This window comes from Schistocerca piceifrons, chromosome 3 (genome assembly GCF_021461385.2).
Source record: "Schistocerca piceifrons isolate TAMUIC-IGC-003096 chromosome 3, iqSchPice1.1, whole genome shotgun sequence".
NCBI classification, from domain to species: Eukaryota; Metazoa; Arthropoda; class Insecta; order Orthoptera; family Acrididae; genus Schistocerca; species Schistocerca piceifrons.
This window is the reverse complement of record NC_060140.1, coordinates 665638210-665656433: the sequence shown is the minus strand read 5'-3', so window position 1 is coordinate 665656433 and position 18224 is coordinate 665638210. Positions and strand designations below refer to the sequence as shown.

General features: G+C 44.3%; 1 protein-coding gene across 1 annotated transcript in view; it reads right to left on the bottom strand.

Moving 5' to 3' along the window:
• Nucleotides 1–17789, bottom strand: part of LOC124788952 (zinc finger protein 423 homolog) — a 278658-nt gene extending 260869 nt beyond the window's left edge. Inside the window, exon 1 of the mRNA XM_047256240.1 lies at nt 17675–17789. Coding sequence (XP_047112196.1) covers nt 17675–17780 — 106 coding nt within the window. The 5' untranslated portion in view covers nt 17781–17789. The remainder of the gene's footprint in view (nt 1–17674) is intronic.
• Nucleotides 17790–18224: the final 435 nt, after the last annotated feature.

The window sequence follows — 18224 nt, the reverse complement described above, 5'->3', positions numbered from 1 at the left end:
ATGCAGACAAGCATCGAACAATGCACTCTATTTACCCATACATGCACACCTCTTGAAGGACTGCTCTTTCAGTGATCTTTGCCCATAAGTTACAACTCAACTTCCGTTCTCTCCGATAATTCTGCTGGCGCTTCAGATCTGGCGCCCCGCTGTCCGTGTCTTAGGCCCACCAGGGGGACGATTTATCTTAAAGTTTCTCCTTCATAGTGTCGTCTCGTGAACAGAGGACTTGTGCACATTTACGACCTGTGAACAACTGTGTGTCTCCACACTGAAGTGCAGCTTGTAGCGAACCTTTGACTTATCTTCACGGAATGCATGTTGTCACGTAAAGATCTGTATTTATATAGGATGTACCTCCTAAGAGTCGTCAGAAGCGTTTCCTCCGGTGTTTCGGCAGATATTTACAATTCTGTTTTTCCAATCTGATGCTGGAGTCTGCCCAAACAAATACTACTCGTCACGTCTTTCATGCGACGGAATGCATAGCTTTGTTCCCCGTTGCGCAGAGATTTTTCAAGTGAAATTTTCGGTGCCCATACGATAGAGCCGTCACCTTCCGCTCTTCTCCAGACACACGCAATTTCAATTTTCAGCCGAAATCGGGCCATATTTGACGAGAGAACGCTGCTCCGCCACTGTGCGTGCACAGTGGCCCCGAAGGTGTCGCCTAGCTTCCGCCTGGCACCTTTCAAGCTTCGACAAATGTCCGCGAGAGGCATCGTATGCCCGGCGTCCCAGAAGCGACTGCCGAATCGGGAGATACGCCCACACGTGCATGCGTGAGACGATGCTCGATGCACCGCTCGTCATTCGCTTCCGACACTGGCGAAGGACGCATCTTGTTCGCGCTGTGTGGCACAGGGCTTACAACACGGCCGAGCGACTTATGGCCTAAGCGCTTAATCTCTTGCAGTAATTGTTTTATCGATATGTATCGACAGGGAAATTAAAACACGATGAACAATAACCAGTGCACCAGCAGCGCCCTGGTCCCAGCTGACTGCTGTCGCTGTACGGCAGTGCTTCTCATTGGCAGTCACTGCTGGAATACTGGTTATTGTTCATCGTGTTTTAATTTCCCTGTCGATACATATCGATAAAACCAACAGCGTACTAAACTAATTTGGGATCGCTCTATCGAATGAGCATGAAAAATTCCGCTTTAAAAATCATTTTCTTCGTAAAGGTAAACAAACAAAAGCTTTCCGCCGGCAACGGGCTTCGCATGAAAGACGTGATGGGCAATATTTGTTTGGGATTAATCCAACTGCAGACTGCAAAAAATAAATTGGAAATATCTGCCAAAACAGGACATGCGCCTGATTACATCCGATATATCCTCAGATGTATGAGGTAACATGAGAGACCATTTCCTGTATAGTTATCTGGAGACTTCCGATTACACAACATTTACTGTGGATATAATGCAGACCATAGTTCGAGATAAGTCGAGATGTTTCTTCCCTGCAGCAAACAGAGCTAATATCCGTTTTCGAAGGAATGTCGTGTGACCTCTCAACTATGAGTTTTCGCGGTCGTCTCCGTTTCTGACGTCCGTTAAGCTCGAGGTTACACGGGCGGGGAAAGTACGTGCGGAATGGCGGGCAGTGTATATAAATCTGCAGTTGTCTTTCCCAATTCAGGACGATGATGTGTGTCAAGGCAACGACACAGATCGTGTCTCCCACGCGGCTTGGGCGTCCCATTTGTGATCCATTTGCCCGAGTCTAGCAGCACGTCAGAACTAATCTTCGTGACTGGGCTCGGACATTTAAGAAAATCCCAGCGGACACGCTGAAATGTGGGCTGCACTTTCGTATTTGCGGTTGATTTTCGGCGGGTTGGTTCAAATGGCTCTGAGCACTATGGGACTTAACATCCATGGTCATCAGTCCCCTAGAACTTAGAACTACTTAAACCTAACTAACCTAAGGACAGCACACAACACCCAGCCATCACGAGGCAGAGAAAATCCCTGACCCCGCCGGGAATCGAACCCGGGAAGCCGGGCGTGGGAAGCGAGAACGCTACCGCACGACCACGAGCTGCGGACTTTTCGGCGGGAGATCGCTGTCAAACATAAGCTAGTGATTAGGCCTTTGAAACAATTTCATATTTCCGTGATCGTTGACGATGGCACCTCTGAGACACCCGGGAAAAACCTTTGATTTGTCTGAAAGATTACATATTTCCTCAAGCTGCACTTTATTGACGTTTATTATTCATACTACACAACTGATCGATTTCGGAATACATGCCGTCATCGTTTCTAATAAATCAATCGCATGTATGGCCTAGCATGGACACACTCCATCGATACAGTGCGGCTGGGTTCCCAGAAATATTCCTTGATGGAATGTGTATTCCAAAACACGAGAGCGTGCTGAAAAATAATGGCTCCAAATTTTTTACGTAAACCTCCTTAAACTTTTTAAATTAAACAAACGTTATTAAAATTAACTTCTGCATATTTGCAGATGTCGGTCGCTAGGGGCTCTTAATTGCAGCGTGTAACATGGTGGTTTTTAACATAACTATGTCAATGCGTGAGAAACACGTGCTGTAGCTGAGTTTCGAATTCGAAGAGTGCGTCGACACATGAAGCAGCATTTACTTCAGCATGACAACACGACAATGCCGGAACACACGAGGGCTGCGACGTCTGCAACAAGCCGACGCCATGGATTCACTGTCATCGATCATCCTCTGCACAGTCCCAACTTGGCGCCATCCGGTTTCCATCTGTTTCCAAAACTTAAAGAACACCTTCGAGGTCTTCACTTTGGTAGTAATGAAGCTGTGCACGTAGAGGTGAGGAGGTGGCTCCGTCAACAAAGTCAAACAGTCTACACGGGAGGTATCAACAAATTGGTCTCTCGTTGGGAGAAATGGGTTCGTCGTCAAGATGACTATGTTGCGAAATAAGTATGCAGACTTGAAGAATAAAGACGCAGAACGTTAATAACGTTTATGTAAAAAGCATTAGGAGTTTTCACGTGAAAGAACTGGAGGCATACCCTCGTAAAAAATGATAATCAACATCAATAAAGTGCAGCCTAAGGAAATGTAATCTTTGGCATGAAAAATATCGTAGTCCAGTGCCATTGCTCTGAATAACGAAAATATTCAAGATACTTCTGGTACGGTTTGTACACATCTCAGAAAACTTACTACAACGGTCAGACTAAACCTCTAAATATTAACTGTATCCGGGAGGACAGCGGTTATAATCAGCAATCGGCCTTCCAAACTGAAATAATTTTGTAATTTTCTTAAATAACTTTATGGGAGTTTCGTGATGTGCCCTAGAAAGACCACGCCCAAATCTGTCTCCTATTTCTCTTAATGTGTGTCGGTTACCTACCTAAACTCGTTAAAGTCGCCATGCTGGTGCACTTCCACTCATTATATTTCAAAGAGAACGATGAATGCAAATACTATGTACTACACTGTCTTAAAATCTTGCAAAAATCACTTGAAAAGCCACACCATTAGTCGGCTCTATATTAATAGTAACTTCAGAGTTTTCCCTGACGATGATCGTGATAATATTTCAAGAGTTCAAATATTAGCTACTTGCATTAAACGTTCAGGAATGTAAAAGTGTGCACTTCACAAAAAGAAAAAGGTAGTATCTTATGACTACAACATCAATTGATCACAAATGGAATCAGTAAACTCTTACAGATATCTGTAGAATAATCACGTAGGGTAGGGGTATCCAGTCTTTTAGCTTACCTGGATTACAATGGAAGAGGATGACTACTTTTGGGCCACTCACAATGTACTTAACAAAAAATGGCTCTGAGCACTATGGGACTCAACTGCTGTGGTCATTAGTCCCCTAGAACTTAGAACTACTTAAACCTAACTAACCTAAGGACATCACACACACCCATGCCCGAGGCAGGATTCGAACCTGCGACCGTAGCAGCAGCGCGGCTCCGGACTGGAGCGCCTAGAACCGCACGGCCACCGCGGCCGGCCTGTACTTAACACTAACCATAACCGTGGAGAGAGCCTTTACGTAAAGGAACCTTTTTTTTACCGACCGTGTGATAGAGACTCTTCTCTGGCCGCATTGACACTTGCTTTGGTGCGCATATCACCCGCGGGGCGCGGGTCGAACACTCCTGACATAGGGTCAGACGTAGGTAAAGTAGGTGGCAGACTTCGGCTCATTAACAAGGATACTGGCGAATCGCGATCATCTTCAAAGGAGACTGCATGCAAAACAGTCATGGAACCCATTCTTGAATACTGATCGGGTGTGCAGAACCCATACCATACAGGACTAACAGGAGATGTGGAAGGTACATAAAAAGGAGAGTACTAATGTTCACAGGTTCGTTTGACCCATAGCAGAGAGTGAAACAGATGGATACATTTTAAGCCAGCGTTGTCCAACCCCCAGGCCGCGGGCCGCATGCAGACCAGACCAAGTATAAATGCGGCCCAAGAAGTGAGCATCCATCACACGGTCGATTAAAAAAAAAATCAATAAAAACACGTTCACGTTAAGTTACGATAAACTGAATATATCCAGTTTGAAACTCCCACCACTTCATGCACACACTGGTGGCAATGCTGGCGCCAACGCTGGACAGCAATTACGAGATAGCGCCCACACTGAAACCAACAGTCAGCTGAATTCGTGTAGAGCCAACGTGGATGTGTCTGACGCCCAGGTGGCGACAGGTGCATTTGCGGTTTTGAGCGTGAATAATATTGCTCCTCTGTTCCTGAGACATTGTGAAAAATTCAACTTAGAAGTAAATACGACGACGAACGAACGAATTGAAAAACAAATTCGGTTTCGAAACAGCAAAGACAGAAAGCAAGCAACGTTGGCGCCAATGTGTGATTAGCGTATCGACACTGGAGCAACGTCCTTTGATGTTTGGTAGGAGCACCGACAAGCAACGGGGTCGTATCAACATTCGGGCTCCAACGCTACTTTATCGATCCACACATTGTAGAGGCCAGCTAGGCCCCAATGTGTGGGCCCGGCATTAACTGCGTATAGGCCCTGCCTCTGACCGATTTTTTCTCATTGGTTATTGTTAGTGGTAAATTATTACCTGCGGTCCAAAAATTCTCTTTTTCTTCTAATGTAGCCAAGATAAGCTAAAAAAAAATGGACACCCCTGCCTGGTTTAAGATACGACGTCAAACACAAATGAAAGTCCTGTTACATAGTTCCAAAGAGCCAGCATTTAATAGGAAATCAAGGATTATACTACAATGACGTAAGCATCCCACATGTAACGACCGCGAAGACAGGATTTGACCGACTACAGCGCGCACAGAGGCATTTAAGCAAACTTCCGTCCCGCTTTCCATCGCCAATACAACAGGAAGAAGCCCTAATAAGCGGTAAATGGGAATTACCCTCTGCCGTGCATTTTACAGTGCTTACAGTGTATAAATGTAAATGATGTGCTACGAGGGTAATTTTGACTGGATGGCAACATTGTTAGAGGATACTTGACCATTAAATCTGTGCTAATGATGAGTATTTTGACTTTTAAGGTACCTAAAAATATATTCTGACGGTGGTTGACATTTTCTAAGCAATCTTTCTTACCTAAAAGCACTTTTGCTCGGGTTTTTATTTGACCACATCGCTTTATGTTCCACGTTGCAAGTGGGGAAAAAAGGATGCATATCAAATCAACAATAGGTCCAAGAGGCTTGTGGTGACACAGCTCTACAGTATGACACCGCTGCAAGGTGAGCAAGGGCATCTCAAGGTGGTTGCGAAGCAGCCGTCAAAGCGGAGGAGGGCACAACAGATCAACGTAGAACTGAAAGAAAGGCTGCCAGGTGTTGTCAGGACGCGCAACACTACGTGCACACTGCTGCTAATGGTAATGTCAGGTGTTCTGGAGTATGAAGGGCTGAGAGAAGTGATTGGTAAATACACTGCCTGACAATTGCTAATGATCTACTGATAAATTCTTTTTTATTTTAAATTAGTGGCTTTCAGTTCGTGCCAATTCAGCCTTCTCAGCAATGGAAAGACGATGTGACAATTTATTGGACCAGATTTTCTTGTTTGTGACTACGATACGAATGTAAGGAAACACCACCTAGACACTGAGCGGAACAAATCTCCGACTCGGCCGGGAAACGATCCCGGGCCCTTCTGTTAGCAATCTGCCGCGCTGACCGCACATCTACCATGGCGGACATACTGACACTAAGAAACAATTACCAATTGCTACGGAACAATCGACAGTTGCTACGGAACACCCGAGCAATAACAGTAAAAGGAAATGTTAATTTCAGCGAAGCCTGTACACGAATGTTCTGTATGCATTCGACAGTTCATGCAGTGTGGTGTTTAACGAACGTAGTTGTGGAACTGATTAGTGCGACATTCCGCGTGGTACGGCAACACGTTTATAAGACGTCATCCGAGCGCTTACGAACGTGGACGGCTCGAAGCCGGTCAAAGCGTGTCTAATGTGCCCACAATAATGGATGTTTCAAACAGTGATATCTCGCGATTAAAAAGGCCACTGAAAATGCTCCTGCTTCACTGTGGCAAGTGATTCCGGTCACTAGATACTGCGGGAAGAGAGGGGAACACGGTACACGCCATAGAATGTACAAAAAAATGGTTCAAATGGCTCTGAGCACTATGGGACTTAACATCTGAGGTCATCAGTCCTCTAGACTTAGAACTACTTAAACCTAACTAACCTAAGGACATCACACACATCAATGCCCTAGGCAGGATTCGAACCTGCGATCGTAGCAGTCTCTCAGTTCCGGGCTGAAGCGCCTAGAACCGCTCGGGCACCGCGGCCGGCTAGAATGTACATGAACGTCATCGGTGTGGCCCATACGTTATGGTGTGGGCATGCATATCTTGCGCGAGATACTGTTACAGCACAGGTGTATTGCAGGGAGATTATTCTAGATCATGTCCGTCTGTTTAGGGATGCGGTAGGTCCCGAATGTCTTTTTACGGACGTCGCCGACCCATACTGGCCCGTTGACACGTTGGAAAGTGAAGATATTGAACGTATGGAATGGCCTGCATACTCCCCGGACCTAAACCTGGCACGCTCTTGACGGATGTGTTTCTCAACAAACACCCTGTCTCCTAACAGTGGGGCGCTCAACTGCACGGTCGCCAGCGCCCGTATAAAGTCCCAATTTTTACTTAGTCCAATTTGTTACACAGTCCAATCTAGCCACTGTCACGAATGATGATGATGATGATGAAGACAACACAAACACACAGTCCCCAGGCAGAGAAAATTCCCAACCCGGCCGGGAATCTAACCCGGGACCCCGTGATCCAGAGGCAGCAACGCTAACCACTAGGCCACGAGCTGTGGACATGGTCCTTACTGAGAGTCCGATATCGAGCTTGATGATGGGAGACTGACTGGCATCAGACATGAGCGTTATTTATATCTGTATCCTGCCTTTGAATGTGGTGAAATCCGTACCTTTTTCGTTCTTAAATATACGAGGGTGGTTTGAAAAGTTCTCGGAATCACCGCGAGAGGTCAACGCTAGCGCAACGAGTTGTTCACGTGGTATTCATTCGACTGTTGCCGGTAAACACGTGCCACGTCAGTGCTCTTGGAATATAGCTGTGGCGGTGTGGTGTTGTGTTTCTGTTGTTGTTCCCGTGCGGTGATTTGCGAAGGTGATTAAGTACTTCGTAAAAATAGGTATGAAAGCAAAGGACATTCATGCCGATTTTCAGAATACACTGGGGGACTCTGCTCCTTCATCTTAACTGTTGCCAAGTGGACAAATTAATTTAAATTTGGTCGGGAGAACTTAGATGATGATCCGCGCAGTGGTTGGCCAAGATGTGTCGCTACTCTAGAAATCATTGCAAAAGTGCGCAAAATGGTCATGAAGGATCGCCGATTGAAAGTGCGTGAAATTACACATGCTTGCCAGATGTCATCTGAAAGGATACATCACATTTTAACTGAAGAATTAGAAACGAAAGGTTCTGCAGTCTGGAACCGCGAGACCGCTACGGTCGCAGGTTCTAATCCTGCCTCGGGCATGGATATTTGTGATGTCCTTAGGTTAGTTAGGTTTAACTAGTTCTAAGTTCTAGGGGACTAATGACCTCAGCAGTTGAGTCCCATAGTGCTCAGAGCCTTTTTTTTAGAAACGAAAAAATTATCTGCAAGATGGGTGCCGCGACTCGCGACGCAAGACAATGCGCGCCCGCACACATGTGCCGCCACCATGGCAAAATTACACGAAAGAAGGTGTGAATTGTTGCCACACCCGTCTCACTCACCTGATATTGCACCGTCAGACTTCCGTCTCTTCCCAAAACTGAAAATTTTTCCTGGTGGATGAAGATTGACTTCAAACGAAGAATTGATAGCCGGAGTTAACTATTTTGCAGGCCTGGAGGAAACTCATTTTCGAGATGGGATAAAGGCACTGGAACATCATTGGACCAAGTGAATTAATCTACAAGGAGACTACATTGAAAAATAAAAAAGTTTCAGTGACTTAAGTACTTTTTTTCTTTTCCGTTCCGAGAACTTTTCTAACCACCCTCGTACCACGCCACTTCTATTTCGTATGTACTGAGTTTCACGTCGCCCGTCAATCCCTGTGATTATTTATGTCCAACAACGTCTCTTTTCTTGAGCAACTGTAGAGCAGCGTACCAAAATCACCCCTTTTGGCACGAGTCCTTGTGATAAGAGTGCAGTAGGGGGTATTTAACACAAATATGCTTCTTTGTAACTGCTTCATCCTTCATAAAATTAAGCTGTCGACAGCGTAAATAGCCAACAATCTGATCGTAAACATCGCAGCAGAAGGAAATTACATAGCGGGATTATGCAAAGCGATGCGTATATTAGACTTCTCCTCGGTTCACTATCCTTTAAGAATTGAGCGCTTAGTATTTTACCCCACCTAAGTAAGGAGGAATACTCAGTTACATGACGCTCAAATGTCTTCCAAGTTCATTACTCAGCTTGCTTTTCCTCTAGCTTCGTGTAATATCGTTAATCTCGGAACAGAAATGTTAATTACAATTTTCCATACCATGAAAGGAGGTGAAACGATGGCGAATAGAATCCACGCGACGAATAAATGACAATTTGTCTTTTATATCAGGCTAAGAGAGATTTTAGGCGATTCAGCACATGCAGATTTGGTCTACACAGGGATCCAGAAAAAAAAAAAAACAGGTTAAACACACACACACACACACACACACACACACACACACACACACACACACACACACAGAGAGAGAGAGAGAGAGAGAGAGAACATTTATAGATTCCCAGATTGCTTACAAGGAATTCAGATTAGCTAGTTTAGCTCCCAATGATTACTGACTACTCGGGGTATTGCTGTAGGGGTTAAACGACTTTGTCTTGAGCACCTTCGCATAAAAGACACACATTTTCAACGTTCTCAAACACACACGCAAGGGCGTAAAGCCACCAAACAGGGTGATGTTGCAAATCACTCCAGAAAAATGTAACGGTCGACTGACAACAAGAGTTCGAGAAGTCAGAAACTGTGTAATACAAATTCCATCCCTATCAATTTAGAAGGAAGATTAAAGAGTAAGTCCCGTCGATAGCGAGGTCATTGGAGACGGCTATCAATTTCGGGATGAGTCTGGATGCTACACACGATTTTGACAATAGCGCCACAATTGCCTAATCGCTGCCTGGCATAGAGTGCGTCTCTCTTGTGAAATCTATGTTGCATTATAAAAGTTAGTTAAGATGTGATGCGGTGGGCCTGGTAAGCCACAGACACTGCAAACGTTTCGTTTCTCTGACCGTGTGGTCGCGGAAGAAGCGGTATGCCCTACTTCCACTTTGATAGGTATGGTGTTCTCCTGGGCCGTACAGTCGATTTCATGGCCCGTAATTAGTTGTACATCCAGTCAGCCAAATATTGACACGTGACCTCAATATCGCCCTGACTGCATCCAACAGGACGGCGTATCAATGACTGTTCGACGTGTTACTCTCGTAACAATATACTGATTCTGATAATGACTTAGTCCAGTGCGATCAAAATAATTGTGAACGGTGTACGGTGTATATTTCTACAGTAGGGCCAAAAGTGAGTAAATTGTTGACAGGAACAGCATCCGTGCACAGAAGTCAAGTAATTATGAAACAAAAAACACAAAAGGGAGTCTGCACCATTGGGAAAATTAGGCTTGGAAAGAAGAGCGACCAGGGTTGATCATTATGTAAAGCTCTGTCAACCATTTCTAGCACTTAATCACTGCATTCTCGAGATGAATATAATAAATTTTCTGCAGCAATCCACGGATGGAAATTAAGTTCGTGCAAAACAGTAATTTGTAAACAACACACCTCCCCCGTACTATCTCGAGAACCAAAGAGTAGCAAGAAAAAGCGGATGCCTTCAGAGAAAATGATGTAACGACCGCTTTTCCATTTCCAGCGCTGGTTAGGGCGCTACATTAAAAACTCCCTTAATGCCATTATGAAGTAATGCTTAATGGAGTGCTTTCTTGGGCCGCGATGTTTATTCTCAGGGGGTTTCACTACGCGCTTAGAACTCCCGAGGGCCCTTCAATTCGTCAACGGACAGCCAGAAAGAGCCGCCTTCAGCACGTAATTGCTAGCTTCGACGTAAGAGCCTGCACCTGATTCTAAGAGCGTGCTTTGTCAGTGTAAAGGAACACCACAGCTGCTGTTGAGCAATTAAAGTCTAATGAGTCTGCGGTTTTCACGCATTTGCGAGATGTAGCAAGCCGCGTTAAAAGGCAATTGTAGTGTTTCTGACCCGCATTACGCGTTTCCTGTTCGAACTGCGATAACTAGTGCGAAAAAATTGTATCGCTGTCCAAATGGTGACGCCGTGCACAACCCTCCCCCCCCCCCCCCATGTATGCAACATTAGATGTATATGTACGCAAATATGTATTTGATAAAATATACGTTGCATATGAACATACTTTTTTCAGTTGCTTGCGTAGAACCTCATTTCTTACCTTATTATTACATTTAATTTTCAACATCCTTCTATAGTACCACATTTCAAGCACTTCGATTGTCTTTCTTTTCCGGTTTTCCCCAGTCAAAGATTCACTTCTGAACATTCTCAGAAATGTCTTCCTCAAATTAAGGTCTATAGTTGGCGCGAGCAGACATCTTTTGAAGAGGAGCGCACTCTTTGCTGTGCCAGTCTGCTTCTTATCTCTTCTTTGCTTGATCCGTCACGCGTTATTTTGTTCCCAAGGTAGCAGAATACCTTCATTTAACTTCGCGGGCACCACTTCTGTTATAATTATCGCTAATGGCATTCAGTTACTCATTACTTTCATCATTCTTCAACTTACTGTCCATCCGCACCCTGTGCTCATTAGACTATTCATTCCGAACGGCTTTTGTAATTCTTCCTCACTTTCACTGAAGATGACAATGTCATCAGTGAACCTTATCACTGATGACGTTTCACCCTGAATTTTAATCCCAATACCGAACCTTTCTTTTATTTCCATCACTGCCCCTTCGACGTGCAAATTGGACAGTAGGGAGTGAAACACTACATCCGGATTCTACAACACCTTGTTTAATCCGATCACTCCGTTCTTTGTCCCCCATTCCAATATTTCCATCCTGTCCTTGTACATACTTTGCATTTACCGTATTTCCCTACAGCATATTCCTATTTTCCTGATAACTTCAAAGTTCCGAGCCGCTGTACGTCGTCGAATGGAGTTTCTAGGTCGACGAAGCCCTAGAAAGTGTCTTGATTATTCTTAACTCTTACCTCTGCATAACACCGAAACTGTCTCTCAGCTGCCTTTATCTTTCCTAAAGCCAAACATACATTCAACCGTAGGAAATGCAACGCACACTAAGTCTGGTTTGGATGTTTCTCAGAGAAGTTTTTTGATACTGTTAGCTGTCCTATTACGCTTCCTTGAGTTTACGTGACGTTACTTTCGTTTCTGATTAACATTCTCCACCCAGACTAAAGCACTGGACAAATCAAAAACACTTTTAGCCAATCAAATACTTGTGAACACACTGCAAACGGTATGGAAATTCTGGATTAGCGTAAGCGTACCGCATACGACCCACCCAACAGGGGCGGTGTACTGTTTCTTCCGCCGGTGGTTGTCTTTGCGCTGCCTCACGACTAACGCGAGTTTGGACATTGTCGTCGTGGACCGACAATGTGAGCTTGGAGCAAGGGTGGGTGGTTGCGCTGCGGCAGGAACTCCGCCAAATGATTTCATTGAGTGCGATCGATGTATATGGGAGGTGTGGAATTACACCCTACTATTTTCTTCATTAATTTAATCTCCAGTGATGGTCCATAATACAGTTTCCTAAAGTGAATCTAAATTTGCTCTACCAGAATTTATTACGATTTTCTGTATTTCTGTAGAGTTCACAACACGAATTCGTCGACGGTTGTAAACCTAACTGCTTGCATTAATAGTTAAAACATTGAGCATGGTCTAAATATCGAATATGAAGTTTAGCGACCGTGAGAGAGTATAGCAGCATATGGATCTCGAGTTATTTAACGTTGGGAGGACTAATAATATCAAAACTCAGACATGTATGAATATTTTATATAGATCCGATTGCGTGACTTCGAATGGATATGCATTGACTGATTATTTGGAAAATAACAGCCAACAGTAACGAAATTCAACTTTTCCTTTTATTAACCATTTAATTTTATATAAAGAATCTAACCGCTATCGTATTGTCAGGGCACACGGTTATTTTTAGTAACATTGCGATATACAAATGTCAGCCCGCCTCTCTTCAATGTCGGAACTGAATATTAACAAATTGTAATAGGAAAAATCTGGTAGGGACCTTACATGTTTTTTACATTAGTTTTTTCCTGAACATGTGGTGGTTGTTTGGAAGCCACTTATTTCTTACATCCTAAAAAAGGAGTTTCATATTTGAAAACAGAAAGTAGTTTGATAAAGTGCGTGAGTCCCAATTGAGTGGCGCACGAGGTGGCGATGGTTAGTGCCTTTGACAATCTGATACAGTCTATTACGTGTCAGCACAACGAGATTACGATCCCGAGAAATGGGTAGTCTCAGTGAAGTGTCAAAAGCTGAAATGTTACTAGCCTGATATTCTGATGATACTTGCGCGCATACCAGGTCAGAGTTCACCCCCTTAAGGTCAATAAATACCGAACGTTAACTACAATCGGCAATTGATTGGAATCCCAACGGTGGACATGACTGAACTACACATAAGAGGTGTGAATACATATATTTTTAAAAGTTTGCGCGTCAAGGGCGTAAGACACTAGCGAGGCGGTCCGTACGTGATACAGGGATGCTGAATCTGCTTTTCGTAAACAGAGCATCTGATGTTGCAATCGGCCTCCCTTTCGTTCCTCGGTCATCACATCAACGCAAACAACACGACGCTTCTGTCACTCATAACTAGCCGCACGTTGACGGCATTACACTACTGACGGATACAGCCAACGATGTTCTCAGTAAAGACATTATCACGCCAATATTTACATATTTTCTACGGCCTCATCAGATAGATCGTGGAGCAAGACCAACTTCTCCGAAGTGTGTTCCTTGCTCACCACATCCGAATGCAGTGAAAAACCACAGTACACTGCTTTCCTCTAAATGTAGTAGGCGAGGTACTGTACTAGTGTTTGACAAAAATAATCTCTCAACTATGTCCATAAATCTCGTCTGAACCACTTTTCTTATATATGAGTTCCACGCCATGTTGTGCAAAGCTCTTTAAGCAGTTAGTTCAACCAACCATTGTAAAAATACAGAGTGTTCTTCCTAATAGCTACTTTATTACTACCGTCGTGCAAAGTTGTAATCAGTTTTATGTAACACTTAGCTCAAGCTGTTGACGAGAAATAATTCTCATGATCTACAGAAATATTTCCAATATCAACGTCTAGTCCGTACGTCCTTGCTCTCGAGGGTGGCTATGATGTATTGTGAATACGTATTGCTTCATTTTTTTTTCGTGGTTTTCTACCTGAGTGCCACCTAAGACCACAGAGCAATGGACGTAACACGTCAGTTCCTCCACGCCTATTAATTGCAAAAGTCAGCCTGCCACATTACATCAAGAAAGACTTGGTCATGACAGTAACAATCAAAATTGTGCCGTCAATAAGCTGCTCTGGTGACTTCCGCAGGCGAAACAAACCCGTTTCACTGCGTGATCCGTATTTCTCAATTCAGTTCGAAATCAGTGGTAGTCAATCAAGATGGTCCCTATCTTCCACTAGTGGGCATTCCAAAATTTCATGGTAGGTGTTGGAGGTTAAAGACATTTTGCATTAGGTTTTCATAAAGTTTTAACAAAATATTTGGAAAGTAATAATTATCATATGTTTAATTTGCTGCGACTCTACTTTATACATTTTATAACAAAGTTACTTTCTTACTTTATAAGTCACCGTTACTGTGGAACTGGCGTACAGTTAAACACATTTTAACTACTAACAGATATACTAAAGTGGGTGGTAGGCAGAAAAAGTTTACAGCTACTGATTTAAATTGTTTCGCTTCGGTAAAAATAATCGTAATTACACATGGGCTGGGACGAGATTGGGAGTATTCAAATGTGTGTGAAATCTTATGGGACTTAACTGCTAAGGTCATCATCCCTACGCTTACACACTACTTAACGTAAATTATCTTAAGGACACACACACACACACACACACACACACACACACACACACATGCCCGAGGGAGGTCTCGAACCTCCGCCGGGACAAGTTGCATTGGGAGTATTAGTACGGAGCCTCCTTTCCTCGTTAGTCTAACAAAAATCGTACTTTCATACAATATCGATCTTTTGACACGAGGGAGCCTGGTTTTCAGGTATTTGGAAAGCCTCGGAGAGTCCAGCATGCTGTTGGCGCCTCCCGACATCCGTGGAACATGTATTTGTTGTTTGTTGATACACACTAACACTGATCGATAGGAATGTCTGGCTATTACAGGCAAGCAGTACGTTGAAATCCAACAGCGTCGCTACGAATGATGCAGAATTTGGATAACCCCCTGCAGTTCTTCAACTGTCTATTACTGGTAAGCTTCCGTTAGTAATAATCCAGACCAACAACAACAACGTTAGGATTTAACACTATTGTACAGAATACGGAAGTTATAGCTGTTTCCCACTATGGAGGGAGCGCTTCACATGACATTGTTGGTAGTCGAGAAAATGTTTCCACACTTTCATACAAAAAGCAGATGCAGCAATTTGTCATCTTGCTATTGCAAAGAAATACTTAAACAAATTTTTCTACAAGACAGCAGCAAGGAAAAAAACCAACAATTAGACGATAATTCGCTTGTTTTGCATTTTAATGGCGTTTACTGTCGAACACGGAAGAAGTGCAATAAAATATTTAACTAATTGCACAAATTTATAAAATTTAACTGTCACAACAACCTCGCTCGAATGGAGAACGGTTGTAAGAAACCGCATACGAAATCTAGTGATGCAAATTTGTCGTGACACACAAAATCGACGACGATCGATAATGACCGATGACTAATAAATTGCAGTCGTATTTGTATCACTAATACATTGCAGTCGTATTTGTATCACCGCACAATTTCAAAGACTCGCGAACGCAGTCGGTACGGAAAACCGAAATAATTATTGTAGATACCGATTGGTGAAAATGGCTCTGAGCACCATGGGACTTAACATATGTGGTCATCAGTCCCCTAGAACTTAGAACTACTTAAACCTAACAACCTAAGGACATCACACACATCCATGCCCGAGGCAGGATTCGAACCTGCGACCGTAGCAGTCGCGCGGTTCCGGACTGCGCGCCTAGAACCGCTAGACCACCGCGGCCGGCACCGATTGGTGAGACTTAGTGTTGCCCATACATAACCAGTGTCCGGTAGAATTACATTTGTAATATCGGAGATCTACACCAAAATTACACACACACACACACACACACACACACACACACACACACAAAGCGCAACCCGACGTCTGCGAAGCATGGAACAGTGCAATACACGGCCGTGGTGCAATAGCAGTGACAAATTTGTGCATTCCCACCGCGCTTTAGCCTCTGCAGTTACTGTATGGCTCGTTTTGTAGTATCACCGTGTCAACTGTGATATCACTAGAAGAGTTCAACTAAGCTCACGTTCTACTAATTGCACGAGCTTAAGAAAGTCGACAGCCAGAGCATTGTAGGTACAGCTGAAAGAAATTTCATGATGACAGAATCTGTACGGTAGGAGATTTTATCGAGCCACCACGTACTATCATCGACTCGAGAAAGCTTTCTCTAGTGTGTACAGAGCCGATTTATTTAGAAAAGTTAGTAATACAATTACTAAGGTGGGCGACGATGTCAAGATCCATTCTTCGGGCAACATAGATAACCGAATAACATAACAGCATAGCGAAACATGCACCGTGCTCTCATTAGCTTATTTACTCAGAAAAAGTTGTAGGTATGTCAGGACGCCCAACAATGTATTAAAATTGTACGGGTTGAATAAACAATGGGCCATTCTCCAACGATTAAACCTCCCAGTCTGATAAAATTACACTTGAAATGGTCGTCTACAGACAAAATCCACATTGAACTCGCTGTATCCGGAGAAACATTTCTCGCGACACTGGCTGATTAAAATTACTAAAGACAAGTTTCCGGACTTCCAAAGAAGATACTATGCTCCTAAAGCGAGCCTGATAACATAACAGAAACCATTGGAGTTCCAACAGATTCAGTACCAATGACCAAACGCCTGTCCACCCCATTAGAAACGCCTCGCCTACAACCGATTTTTTTGATAGCTACACACCAGCGGAGTCGTTCCTTATTCGAAGAATACAATGGCGCACAAATTTCAGAAATACACTTCAGTGTCAATATGACGGAGGAAGGTTGTAAGGTAATTGTATAGGACTTTTACGGAAGCAAGATTTCTCGAGTACGATCACTGAGTTACGAAAGTCATTTTTTTTTGTCTTTAGGTGGAGCTCCACAGCTTTTTAAACATTTTTCTTGTTACTACCAGAAAGCTACTATTATGCTGCAAGTAGCTTCGACAAATTTATATCATCTGTGTGATTTGCCATACATCAGGCTCAAGTGCATCCCCAACATTAACTAGAGATGTAACATTTTCAATAATGAACATGTGGTATGAACCATTTTAAACTTTCATGCCCGATGATGGCATTAATTGTCTAAACCATTGCAACAAAGATATTAGCAGCTTTTTGGTGACATATATAAAAATGTCTTGGTGAACGAAGTGTCGTGTTGTATTATAATCTGTAGTGTTCACATGCGCTTTAACTTGTCCTTGTTGTCGAGGCCTCAGCAGTCCTTCGGCGGCGGAGATCGGAAACACACGTTCTACTAACTGCACAAACGTATAGGTCTAATGTTTAGCACATTGTCGCCATGGCGAGGAGAAATGCAGAGAGGCTGCAAATTATCAAAAGAAAAGGGATCTTTAGAAGATTTTCTCGAGACAGAACTTTGCATTACGATCAAATGAAAAGCGACGTACGCTCGTGGAAACGTCAGGCATCACGGTGACACTCGTACATCACTGAACAGAGGCGCACTGCCGGCCGCGTGGAGTGCGAGCAGAGCTGGCGAGTGGCGAGCACGCACGCACCTTTGAATTCGGCTTCTGCGGCGGCGGCGTGGCTGTCGGTCTCCTTGTTCGCCTGTATCTTCTCGATGAGCAGCTCCAGGCGGGAGCTGTTGCCCTTGAAGAGCATCTCTGCGCTGCGTGTGCTCCGCACCCAGCGCACAGGCCGACTGCCGCCGCGGCGCCGGCCGGCCGCCCGCCCCAGCCGGCGGACCCCATTGGGCGGTGGGCGGGGCTTGCGTCCCCTGGGACGGGCCGAGGCCCCCTCCAGCGCCCCGGCCGGACACGTGGCTCGCGCGGTGCCACGCTGCGTAAACACTGCGGTTCCGTCAACACGGCGCCAAGCCCACCCGACGAAGAACCCAACTCCCCCGCGAGGGACTTCTACTGCATTGGCGGTAAGCTGGCTGCGAGCAAGTCCCTCGAGCACGAAATAGTCTCTCGTGAGAAGATCGTCGATTACGACAGTTTCAGCTCTTATCTCAAGTGTTCCATCATTAGAGCTGAAAACGGCTAGACCGTGATAGGCAGTGGATATTGTTACTCGAGTGGTGATAGTCAAGAGGATATTTCT